The following is a 13,917-nucleotide window of genomic DNA, read 5'->3' on the forward strand; positions in this document are numbered from 1 at the left end:
TGGGTCAGACGTTATCCCATATTTTAACATACATTTATATAGCCATAGATAGGCCAGAATGCTATTTATGATGCACAATAGTAGTAACAATAATCCAAAAAAGAAAACTGTTAAATGTCTGCTCTGCTAGGTGAAAAGTGTTAACCTGCCTCACCATTATAATAGTAGCATATAGCCCTGCCTTAGCCTACATGTAGCTTTTTTGTTTAATGTTAAATACACTTGGTTTGCAATTGTAGTTTTTATCACTGAGGCTGTGGACTCCCTCTACTTAGGCTATTTAAGAGAAAACACAGAAAATATTTTTACACTAAACTAAATATGGCCTATGGACCAGGCGTCACTTAGTTGTTGGCCAGATGTTGCTATTAGCTCAGACTGTAATGTCAGTGAGCTGGCATGTTATAGTTGACCTACGTACAGGGACGTGGGTCAGATATAGGGGCTACACATTCCTTTGTCACTGAGATACACAACAAAAAGCCAAAAACCCAGTTAGCATATTTCTAGCCCATGACCGTGCAGATGATATTTTGGTAAAACTTGCCCAGCACTTCTGTCGTTGTGTTTGTCCCACTTGGTCTCTGTGTATGAGGAGTCTTGACGATTTGTCTGTTCCAGAAGGTTCTCCGTGCAGAGGTGCGCGCGCTGCCACCTCGGGATATCGGCCTCGGAGATGGTGATGCGAGCGCGCGACTCCGTGTACCACCTGAGCTGCTTCACGTGCACCACTTGCAACAAGACGCTGACCACGGGCGACCACTTCGGCATGAAGGACAGCCTGGTTTACTGCCGGCTCCACTTCGAGACGCTGGTGCAGGGACCGGAATACCACCCCCAGCTCAACTTTGCCGAGCTGGCAGCCAAGGGCGGCGGCCTCACCCTACCCTACTTCAACGGCACCGGTACGGCACAGAAGGGAAGGCCGCGCAAGAGGAAGAGCCCGGCTATGGGGATAGATATACCCAGCTACAACACAGGTGAGACAGCATGCTGCTCAGAACAGGGCCTCACATTAAGGCAAGGTATACAACCGTACGTATTAAATATAGGCTACAAAGGCTATTAGAAAATAATTTGTAAATGGTTATAAGTTTCTGGTTATTGATTATGCTGTAAAAGTAGCCTATAGCTTTGAACTGTTTCCCCTTTATATTGTATGGGCAGGCCCAGCAGTGGAGGACAGTGAAACCTACAGGAAAGACGCAGTGAGCTTATTACCTAACCGTTCTCAAATCTAGAAAATAACATTAATTAATTAATGTTAATTAAACATTAAGCCATTTTCATCATGTGGGTTAAATCCCACTGGAACCAAGTGAAAGACCCCCAGTGGTCCTTTGATCCTATTTTGGGAACTTTTTGCTAGATTGTGGTTAAAATCTACATGATGCTCGGATTTTGCTGATCACAGTATCGCTGTATTCATTTAATTGTACTTTAAAAAAAATAGGCAGCAGAAACGATTAAGGTTAAATCAATCACTCAAATAAATAAATAAACAGTAACGTTTTTGTTTTTTTTAATTCTTAAAACAATCTGGGGATGTTTTTTTTCCGATAAGATCCTCACTCTCTAATCCAGACGGTTGCTCAATGCCCCAGCTGTAGCAGCCATAGGTCAACTTTACATGTCTGATATTAAAAGCCCACATCTGTCCTCTATGCAAATATAGGTGAAGCCGTGGGCTAATTGATCGGCAGCTTTTTGTACACGCGTCTTGTTCGCACCGTTTCTTTGCTTGCCACTGTGGCGTGTGTTACACGGAGAATGATCGAAATTTGACCTCGCCGTCAACCTGCTCATCGACTTCTGCAATTAAGACTAATTTAGGTCAAAATAAATGTAGGCTACAGAAAGTGTGCGAACGGTGTAGATGTAATGTAGGACTTTTGCGTAAAAATCGTGGCCAAATAATCGTCAAAATCATATCATGTTTTGCGTGTTTTTGACCTTTTGATGGAATAATAAAAAAAAACAAACAAAAAAAACAACAGTCATCACAGTGTACATTAAGCTTCTGTTAAACGTCGGTTTCATCTAAAATCTCGTATTGAATCGCTGAATGTTATAACCCGACCCCCACCCCCAACCCACCCCCCTGCAGCGTCCCCATTTTGTTGTCGCTTTCTGCGAATTAGTGTGCGGTTGAGAAAGTTTGTCATTGTGCGCCAAGTTTCCTCTGTTCCCGGTGAATAGGGAGGAATAAGGGTAATCTGCGCGTTAATTGTTCTTCGTTAATTGAAGGTGACGTTGGAATCCCTGGCCTCCTGTGCGGCGGTCAGCATAGTTCTCAGGGACACAGCAGAGCCGTGCAGAGGGGCCTGCTGCAGGGAGAGGCCACACCACACTGTACACTCTGCGCTCCGGTTGAAAGGGCTTTGGTTTGTTATCCGTAAACACAATTCCAAGAGGTTATGCAGATCCTAAAGTTCTCATGGATGCCTGGCTAGGGGAATAATCACGTTGGTTCTGTAAAGTTTTCTTTAATGGGACAATATGCCTACCTCAACAGAGCGTTAAAATGTACTAATGCAACCACAACAGGTTTAAAATCAAACAAAAGAAAATCCTGTAGTAACAGAGAAAGACATAAAATACTGGGAGACGATGTCACTGTGAACTCATTATCAGGCACCACAGACACAGTAAAGGCCCCACTGGGGATATTATAGTTTTCATTTGGGATATTTAAATAAAATAAAATAGGACATTTTTAAATTTAAAAAGAGGCTTATTGGCTTTTTATGCTTAAGTAAAATTCCTTTTGGAAATATGAAATGTCCTAATTATATGATGAATTTATAACCCCTTTACAACATTCAAAATTGACAAATTAAAAATGAAAAATCAACTGGAAAATAAAAAATACGACTAATTCATTTAGAGAACAACTGAATGATTTAGTATTGATATTTTCTCTTTTCCAAAGTGTATTTTTCCCCTTGTGCTATAATAGCACTAACACAGCTTTTACACCTCTCTCTGTTCATGTTAATATCGATCTGCAGATCAAGAGACTCACATTCATGATAAATAGGATGAGGTTTTGTTTAAAGTTTTGTTTCTGCTTTAGCGAGCACATACATGTTTGTTTTCACCAGGGAAAGGTGTGGGTCTACTGAGTATTCCACGCCACTGTAAAGTTTGGTCTTGTTTGGATATAGAGACCCCTAGTGGGTAATATCTAGTGAAACACGATCCAGTGAAGGCTGCAACAGAAGAACATAGATGTCCATGACTGTCATATTTATGGTTCTTATAAGTGTCACAAGTGGTAGTCTCATATAACAAAAACATAATTCACACCATAACATAATGCCACACATGTTAAATCTACCTTATTCAAACTGATTTGTAATTTAACCCGATAATTAATTTCTGGGGAAATTGTGTCCTTGTGATGAAGTGTTGATATAATTCATTTGATGTTTTATCAGCTGATGAGCTCTGTGGTTACAGAGAGACAAGAAAATTACTACAGCTTACTATATAATTTAGAAATCCTATTCTTTGCCGGCCAGTGTTCCTCTGCATCTGCAGTAAAATAAGTGATGAGATCTTAACATGAATACTAAATTCTGTGGAAAAATCCAATTCAATTCAAAATCAATTACCAATTGGCATTAATTGTATTTTTACTATACGTTTTGGTTGAAATCACACAAATATTCTAATTAGTCACATGCACGTATTTATTGGACAAAAGAATTTGCTTTGTTGCAATAGCACAGAATTATACAAAGATCCTGTTTAAAAAAAACAATATATTGCGGAAATGTTGTGTTAGGATTTTTTTTTTTAAGCTGTGATAAAGATTTCAGCAGCACTGTTGCCATGCATGCGTTTAATTTAGGGGATCCGTTTTTGCATATCAACATCTTTAAGTATTTCACACACTGAGCTATTGACAAATGAGGCCCATTAGGCCTGTTAGTCTTTGCAAACACAAGCAGAAATAATTTAACCCAGTCCCACTCTACGGTTGAAATACATCATTTTGCATCATTTTTTTTTTTTTTTTTAAACTTACAGTTTCCATTGAAAAACATAATAATCAAAACTTCCAATGCATTATACATACGTAGAGAGCTAAAATTTATTTCAGTTGTGTTAGGTAAATCAGTTTCTTGACTGTTACTGATTCAGATATTCTAATTACATATACAAAACTTATTATCATTATTAAAATTATTAATACTGCAGGCCTAGGTCAACAGAAATGTGCTTAAGTTCAGATATAGTGTGACAGCATGGATCTCTTTTTCTCTGCAAACCTTGACCATGTAACAAGATATTTAGTTTAATATTGAGTCCTAAAACATTTTATTAGTCACCAGTGCTAATAATGTTATTGAACAGTTTCTTGATTTTAGAAACACTATCTGTCCAGTAGTGAAGGGATTTCTGCTATATGAAGTTAGTTGTCTGCCCATTGTCTCAAGAAAATTCTTGAGCAAATAGAAAATTAATTTGGAAACAGAACAGAAAACTAAATCATTCGCTGAACTAAAAAAAAATTGCAAGCTGTTGTTCTTTTGGACATTGAACCACCCCTGTGTTTTGCTCTCTGCCCTCTCAGGCTGTAACGAGAATGACACCGATCACTTGGACCGGGACCAGCAGGCCTACCCTCCAACACAGAAGACCAAACGCATGCGGACCTCCTTCAAACACCATCAGCTGCGGACAATGAAATCCTACTTTGCCATCAACCACAACCCGGACGCCAAGGACTTAAAGCAGCTGGCCCAGAAAACAGGCCTCACTAAGAGAGTTCTACAGGTAAGCAGAGAGCCATTCTTCTTACTGATCTGATCACCCCATATCTGTGTCTGCACCCCACTCCTTCGCCATGTCCCTCCCATTTCACACCAGAATTATCACTGAAGTCATCTTTTTTGTTTTTGTTTGTTTGGTTGGTCCATTTAGTCATTAGTTGTATATCCAGGGGTTTTTATCTGAAATTTTGTAGATTCATAAATGTTTTTTTTTTTTGGGAAAGAAAGGAGAAAAGTAGTTCCTAAGCGCAGAAACTTGAGTTTAAAATTGTTGCTTATATTATTAATAATGAGAGTGCACATGTTCTTTTTATCTGTGGAAAAGAAAAAGGTGTAATTCAACTTTCACAGATGAACGTTTTAAAACGGATAGGACTATTGTTTTGATTTGATATTAAAATCCACATTTTTGTATTCAGTGTTCAGGAGCTAACTGGTTCCTTGTTATCTGCCCCTTAAGCTCAAAATAATGTATGAAAATTGCTATATAAAGATTTATATATATATATCTATATATAGATATATATAGATATATATATATATGTATCTAAGGAAAGAGCAACTTGATACAGTGATAGCTGTGATAACTTGATATGTAAACGACTGTACAAATGATTCTTTTTAAAAATTAATCCTACTTAAACACAAAAAGTAAAAGCCACATTGGGATTGGTTTGCAGGTTTGGTTCCAAAACGCAAGAGCCAAATTCAGAAGGAACGTTTTGCGACAGGAGAATGGAGGTGTTGATAAGGCTGATGGCACCTCACTCCCTCCACCCTCATCCGACAGTGGGGCCCTGACCCCCCCCTCCAGCGCGGCCACACTAACAGACCTGACAAACCCCTCTATCACTGTAGTGACCTCCGTCACCTCTAGTTTGGACAGCCATGATTCGGGGAGCCCTTCGCAAACTACCTTGACAAACCTTTTCTAACAAGCTATCTCTAGCAGACTGATTTTTATTTTATCTGATTTTTATTTGTTTTTGTTTTTTTTATTTTAATTTTATTTTCTTTCCTCAATTTACATTTTATTTTTTTAAGTGACACCTTTAAATCAAGCAGAGACAGCTCCTTGGAACAGAAAGTGCTGTACTGTGTACACAAACAAGAACAACAAGAGCAAGAACAGCAGCGACCACATTAAACACAAGGAAATCATTTTAATGTGTAGCATTTGATACCGCATGGCAGCCGTGTCTGTAGTTGACCTACAGTATGCAGAAACTGATTTTGGACAGGACATTTTGAAGTTGAAGGCATTAGAAAATTGTCATGTATTCCACGGTTTATTGGAAAAAATAACTAAACTTGAAGCTTGTCTGGAAAAATAGTTTTACTTGATTTGACTTGATTTGTACATTTGTATTGAATTATGATAAAATGAGCCCTTCCTAATTTATGGTTAATTGGTAAATTTTAAAATAATATGAATATTTTGCCCTCAGAAACCTGTATATGTATGCACTGTGTTCGCACTATCCGATTTAAAGATTTTTTTTCTGTTTTGGAATAATTTGGGAAATAAACTTGTAGAATGTTCTGTATATGGGTAACTCCAGAAAACAGGCTTTAATTATTTCCGAATGTTTCAGTCTTTAAGACTGAGTTGGATGGAATCAGACATTGGGATATCTCACAGAGCTACATGTAGAACGTCTAAATTGCATTATAAGCACCTATTCATTGCAGCTTATGTGGCAGGTAGATGCTGAAACCACACACATTTTTTGTCTTGATTCACAACTCTACTGTGATTAAGAGAAAAAAAGCAAATCCCACAATCTGTACAGTGGTAACTGATCAACATGTAATGCAGTCACATTGATAGAAATTGCTCAATAATTAGAAAACAGCAAGAGAAATTAAGATTGGAGAGCAGTTTATGGGCACTGTTGTAATCGACTGTTTTCATAACAGAGCACTTTTTCAGATTTGTTGGCCTCATAGATTAACCGTAGTCAAATGGATAAATCCTAGTAAGCATATCCATAGATCCACAGCTAAACTCAATTGCACAGTGACAATATACTGCCCAGTGAAAAGTGCATTATTGTTTTTATCATGTTGCTCAGGGTAACAATGTGATTTTAAAAAGGGAAAAGGAAGGGAAGGGGTGAGAAATTGAGTGGTTGCGACGTTGCAGACTAGATTTGTCGAGCTGACATGTACATTCAAATGACCTCAGATAGGTGGAGTCGTAAGAGGCAGCCAGTGGGAAATCATTGTCCATATGTTCTCTTTTTTGGCCATATTTATACTTTCTTTAATGACACTTGCCACTGAACAGACCAAAAACATGTTTCTTCTGGCTGAAAGATAGAGAGAAAAGAAAGAAAGAGCAAATCTTCAATGGAGTTGATAACATTTCATTGTGAGCGTCACAGTTTGTTCTATTGTAGAACAAAGTGGTACTCTAGATCTACTTAATGAAGTAGATGCCTAACTCAGTTCTACTATGTGCCTTATGCTATAACTTGGGAGAAAGTTTGTGAAATTCAGGATATATGTGTTCTTTGTTAACTGATTCACATCCTTTTGACGCCTCACTAGTTTTGTACTGTTTTGCATCTTATTTCCGAAGATCTTTTTATGGTGTATCCTGTTAAAAAGGGGGCAGCGATGTCATAGAAAGCATTTGTGCACTCTTTCAGATATAGTTGGGTAATCCAAGAACCTTATATATTGATCTTCGTGTTAATAGTTGAGTACAGTAAGTGTTCTATCAAGATTGTCCATGTTTCCCTGTTTCTTGATAAAGATGGTGTATAGAAACTATTTCCCCTTAAATATTTATGGACCAAACGGTTGTTATATATCTTATTAAATTTGTGTGAATAAAAATACTTTGCTTTAAATGGGTTTTATTTTTCATTACACTTGCCATTTTTGTGTTCTTTCTTGAATACAGTTTTCGTTTATCACATCAACAAATGAGAAAGCATTCAGTTATTAATGACCAGTTAAACGTCCTCATTTTTGCTTCCATTTTTAATTTCTATTTCCTATTTTATGATGTTTATGGTTTTTAACGTAATGCCCCATGGATTTGCATCTAAACCCTGCAGTCAAAAATATGAAATTGCTTTTTAATGCATGAACATGGCTTTAAAATTTAGATCAAAGGAATGCTGCAAAGCATATATTGATATATCTCTATATACATATATAGTATATATTTATGCGTAACATATTGGTAAACCTAAAATGAAGTAAGAGTAAATGCAGACCCCGTAAAGCCAGGTTGCTCTGTAGTTAATATATTCTTACTCTATCATTTCTTTCAGGGAGAACAAATCTTGGGGCATTACAGCCATACATCCCGACGTTTGAAAATTCCCTAAAGTATTAACAGAAGGGGAAAACTTTGATGGGAATTCCTCACCATTGAAGACAAAGACAATATTAGGATAAGATGATAGCAAATTGAGAACAAATAAACAACCACCATAAAACCTGTTTCAGTTGCAAATGTACAACAGATGATTATTTTAAAAACCAGAGTTTGTCCTGAATGTTTGAATCCATCAACGGAGGAGACCCCACAATGTATGAAATTTATGATATCAATGTGGAAAAAAAATCTTTCTGTATTGGAATGGTAAATGCACAAAAATGATAATAAATGTATTGTAACATAGTAACAAAAAAAAAAACTCACAGAAAGGTACAGGATGTGATTAAAAGATGGCAGGCATCCAACATGACTAGAGTGTCAAACCAAGACGGTATGGATGTTAATGATACGAACACACACACACACACACACACACACACACACACACACACACACACACATACACACATACACACATACACACATACACACACACTGCAAACACAACCTTTTTCCCACTGCCTTGCTCCTACATAAGCACAATATATACATTCCCACAATCCTTGTTCTCCACCACACACACTGTTACACACAAACATACAAATGCACACACACACACACACACACACACACACGCTGCTGCCCCCATGCAACCCCACCCAAGACTCAGCTTGCTCAATAGAAGTTTTCTTTTGTCACAAGTGTCATTTCATAAACACATGGCCTCCTTGAAACTCGGCAGCAGGATGCCCATCAAATATGATGAGTGTATGAAGGGGACTGCAGAGCTGGAGCTTTGCCATCTGGCTGTACCGAGGGAAGGAAGTGAAAAAACAAAGCAGATAAAGAAGAGATTCTCATTTTGCATGCGCCTCATCATCTTGTTAACATTTTCCTTGAGATGTATATTATTTCCTTTGATTCACTGTATGATTCATTGTCAGCTGCAAAATAAAGCATATGAAAATGACGTCCCTGATGCCCATATAGTACCTCACAGTGGAAAAAAAACAAAATGTCATTGTGAGGACATGGACAGCACTGCTTCAAGCTTATGTGTTCTTGACATTCAGCGTACTGTAGAGGGTAAAACATTATTGGCTTCTTACCTCATTATTGTGGATATTTGCAAGAGCAGTATATCTCTAGTGCATGTCATAACATTCCTAAACACTTGGCCTCTGCTGCTCTTATAGATTGTATGACATCTGGCATTTTCGCTATTTATAGGATACAATAATTATTTTCAGTCCTATTTTAAACTCACAAAGTGATTTAAAAATGTATCCACATATTTGCGCACATAAATGTTTTTGTAATAAAAGTAAAAAAAAAAATAAAAAAAAGAACATTCAAGCAACATTTTATTTACCAGTGTGATTTGAGTCATAACACAATTTCTTCATAGTTCGGCAGTGTACTATCGCATTACTTAGTGTAAATGCTATGTATGTGATGTAAAGAAGGTGTGTTGTGGAAACAGAAAAAAAAGAGGAAGGGGGGGGACTAAAGCCACATGGGAACCAGTAAACAGGCTGGTGTTGAATTCCAACAATGTGGGAAACAGCAAACACTTCAGTCAGTCCAAGAGGAAACCTCAGTCGCTGGGGTGCCTGCACGCTGTGGCAGCAGGGCTGTGTTCCCCGGGTCTGACGGGAGGACGGTGGGCGGGTTGACACCACGGAGCTACAGGAAGCGGTGCTAGAGAGGAAACACAAACAAACACAGCCTGGCTGCCCTGCTCAGCTTTGGAGCTGCAGGATGAAAAGTCTGGACAACGTCATGGCCTCGTGTTGACAAGAATGTCAGGGGTTTGCTGTTGGGCTGTTGGTGGAATGCATCCTGTTGCAACATTAGCATGTGTATGTGTGTGTATTTGTATAAGCAATGACTGATAAACAATTGCTTCACCCTACTCCAGGTATTTCCAAAGACATATTAAACGATATGAAGAATGAAAAAATACAGGGAGCTGAATAACGCTCCCTTGTAACTACATATTGCATTCAAGCGTTTCAGCACCACATGTGTCTTTGGTCCATTAACTTGCTGTAAAAACCATGAAATCCAACTGATATAGTGTGATAAACCCGTTCAACCCCTGATCCTTTCCTCTGCATTAATCAGTGTAAAAAAATAAGAACAATATTGTCTGTCTGTGCAGAGACCTCAACAAGTAAGAAAGGAGGGCCTCTGCCAACTGTCATCCTCCTCCCCCTCTCTTATCTCCTCTTCCTGTTAAATGACAGCCTCTGTGTATTATGACTGTGCAAAAACAATGTAGACAATGCTGCATGTTTGCTGTCACACAGGCAGTTTGTTCATAAAAGCCTGGGTGATCCTGATATTTATGACACTGTGCTTTACCGTTTCAGCTCGAATCCCCAAGCAAAAGTTGCCCAGTAACTAAAAATATACCCCACTGCATTTATAGATGACACATACGTGATGCAGCTCCTTTGCAAACACACAGACTTTTTCAATACTTCAAAAGTACAGACAAAGACAAAGCAGAGTATACTAGACGAAGAAGTGCCTGATATGGTTTGGGCCTTTGCTGGAGACCCATGCATTCAAATAGTTTTGTGATCCAGATAAATGCCAGTTTATCAGGCTTGGGTTTTACAAACCTATACTCAAACTTGTGACATTTGCAACTGAGACTTGCTATTTGGTCAGTTCTGCCTAAAAAAAAATGTGTTACTCATAAAGGTCAAATGTAGAACTCTGCCTTCGAGCACAAAAAATATTAGAGGGAATCTCCAGCATCAATTAATCAGGTTGACATCAGATTTTGCTCCATGACAACTACAGAAACCAAATCAGCAAAGCGTTCAAATTAACTCTATGTCTAACACTTGTAGGTATCAGAGTTATTCTCCAGATGCAGGAGGTTATAGATGGTGAACTGACTCTGGGTGAAATTCAACAAGTGTGTGGTTATTTTCAACGTATCTCAAAACGGAGTTGTGTTAACTGTGGTTGGCAACACCTGGAATTCACACTGTCTTTGACAACCAAATGGAGAATGAGTTCCCTACTGAGTGATCTGTAAACTCCAGGAAAGTGTGTCGCTGTGAAGGACACACACATACACGATCACACATATATTACCACACATTATACACACACAGTGACAGGCGACAGGGTCAAAACAAAGTATGGTATGATCACTGAGGCATAAGACTTCATTCTGCCTAAACCTTCAGTTTACATGTTTCTCTGATAGTGTTGTTTCTATTGTCACTACTGGTGTTTGTGTGTGTGTGTGTGTGTGTGTGTGTGTGTGTGTGTGTGTGTGTGCGTGACACTCTGCCAGTTCCACCTCAGTTCCATCCTCTCATTGCTAGGCACCTATTTAACCTCACCTCGCACACCAACCACCCTGCTAACACAAATACACACCGGCACCAGGACACACACAAACACAGACACACACACACATAGGCAGATGTCAGAGGGGTGATGATGTGAATGAGACACAGTGTGTGTGTGTGTGTGTGTGTGTGTGTGTGTGTGTGTGTGTGTGTGTGTGTGTGTGTGTGTGTGTGTGAGACTGAGGCCTGCCCCCTGGTTGATGCAGAGCAGGTGGAGAGATCCACTGTGCTGGGTGTTTGCCAAGACAAGGAGTATGCTAACAAATACGTGCCGGTCCACATGCACACACACACACACACACACACACACACATACACAGACACACACACCAAAACACAAATACAGACACACAAAAGCAGCCTCTGAAAAATAGATTTTATAGAGTGATCTAGGCAGAAATAATATGCCAGTTTTGTCCTTCACATTATCACAGACTATCTCTCCTGTGCCTCATTTGCACACTGTTCTCCACATGCCATAAATCCTTTATTTCTCTGTTGTGCTGTTATTCTATATTTACACGTATTTGTTATGTGACGGCTCACATCTAGACAACCTTGAAAATGCTGCGATCAAGGCTGATAACTATGGGTTGCAATTGCGCTTTGAAGACAAAACAACATTAATTAGTGAATAAAATGGAAATGCAGGCATCACATGCTTGCTGCCTCCAAGTTCGCCTGGGTATATGAAGAGAGAGACAACATTTCATACATATTTCCATCTGTAATCCCTTTCTCTTTTCCTCTGATAGCTGTGCTCTGTGAGGTACATAAACAGGAAGCTCGTCTGCATTGATACGGCATGTTTCAGTGTGTGACAGGTCATCTTTGTACTGGTAGAGTGTAACCTCTCAGTTCTTGCTAAACCTTCAGGATGCACGCAGCGCCTCTCCCCTCCATCTGCTGGTCTCTATGAAGTCTGCACCCGATCACAGGAGCTTTGACTGTAGCTTCTGTCTCTACCACATTGCAGTCATACCTAACCCCTGAGCCAGATCAACAACACAGAGGGAAATATAAAAGACATGAGTGAAAACATCAACATTTTTTCCTTTTTAAGTGTTTAAAATGCGCTATCAGCCTCTGGGTGCAAATATTCTGCATATTAAGCAATGAAAAACCCAGGTACAATTGCAATGAAATGTGTATATTGAAGAAAACACAAACTGAACTAGTGTGCGTGTGTTCTAAGACTACCACAGCTCTCACAATTTAGATACTTAGCAGTTTCACAGTTGATCTGAAATTAGCCTTTTTCTCTGTACTGAAACAAAGATCAATTTTGGCCTGAAGTGCTTCTCGATATTCTCTCCTGGTGATCATATTCATGAGCAGAACACATTAGTGGCCAAATTCTTGTAAAATAAACTTAATAGCCATCAGATTACATTAGTGGGCAAATTCATTCAACAAAAAGGCCAAAAATAGAATAATTTTTCCTGACACATAAGAGTTACACATCATGACTACAGTAAATTGTCCAAAGCATGTCTATGAATCTAGCAAGTCAGCCTCCCTCGGTTCACCTGGGAGGAAGAACCCTGCAAGCGACACCAGAAAGTTTTAAGGGGAAGAGAGTGAAACAGATGACAATACTCTCCTCATGCTGAAAAATATCCTCAAATCAAAAGGAAATCCTTTCTGTTAAATAAACAATATCAGCAAAAAGAACACAAAAAGTTTGCTATTGGTTTAAAGCACCAGATCAGTGCAGAGAGCCACTTTTAGAACAATGGAAATTCAACACGATTATTAAACAGTTTTCTACCAAACAGACGTGGAAGCATGCGTGTTGAACTAGAGGATCTCTGGGTGCAGCTCCCCTCGCAGACTGATGCATTACTTTTCATCCATCCATCTAATTATTCCCTCAGAAACCTGAAATTTGAAGATACAAAAGACCGTCCCTATCTGTCACTGAGCGCCATTGATCTTATTGAAAGAAAATGTGGGTGTAGAGGAAACCCAATATAACTCATGCCATTAAATTCCACACAGCATTATTCACATACAGAATTGACAGATTTCTGTGAGACGTTTCTTTTAATCTTCAACTGTTGTTGAAGAAAAAGGGGGAGAAATCCTACACTCCAGGCATCTCTCCCTTTTCCATATTTGCAGTGAGGTTAACAAAAAAGGCTATTGAAGTAGGGAGAAAAAACACAAACCTACCTAACTTGTTGATTATTAACAATGGGGATGGGAAGAAGACAGATGTGTTTCTTGTGTATCAGCAGTGTTTGAATTGTCAGTCTGAAATCAGCGCGGAAGCTTTTATCAAAGCAAAGTAAGCTGATCAATTCCATATGCTCTCACTGTCCATGCGAGTCAATCTGCAATACCATTTTTGTCAATAAATTCTCATGATATTCCCAATTACAGACTGTGTGTGTGTGTCATGGGATATGTGGGTACTCTG

General features: G+C 38.9%; 1 protein-coding gene across 3 annotated transcripts in view; it reads left to right on the forward strand.

The window, feature by feature from the left end:
* Positions 1 to 8,137, forward strand: part of lhx9 (LIM homeobox 9) — a 9,950-nt gene extending 1,813 nt beyond the window's left edge. The window contains exons 3-6 of one of the 3 annotated variants that reach the window (XM_022759547.1): positions 622 to 980; positions 1,614 to 1,619; positions 4,583 to 4,785; positions 5,462 to 5,716. In XM_022759547.1, the coding sequence (XP_022615268.1) occupies positions 622 to 980; positions 1,614 to 1,619; positions 4,583 to 4,785; positions 5,462 to 5,716 (823 nt within the window). Of the gene's footprint in view, positions 1 to 621; positions 981 to 1,613; positions 1,620 to 4,582; positions 4,786 to 5,461; positions 5,717 to 8,068 lie in introns of those variants that run through there. The other 2 variants (XM_022759628.1, XM_022759466.1) reach the window with 2 other exon arrangements.
* The last annotated feature ends 5,780 nt before the right edge of the window (positions 8,138 to 13,917 follow it).

The sequence above is a fragment of the Seriola dumerili genome, unplaced genomic scaffold, assembly GCF_002260705.1.
Source record: "Seriola dumerili isolate Sdu_G_001 unplaced genomic scaffold, Sdu_1.0 BDQW01000002.1, whole genome shotgun sequence".
NCBI classification, from domain to species: domain Eukaryota; kingdom Metazoa; phylum Chordata; class Actinopteri; order Carangiformes; family Carangidae; genus Seriola; species Seriola dumerili.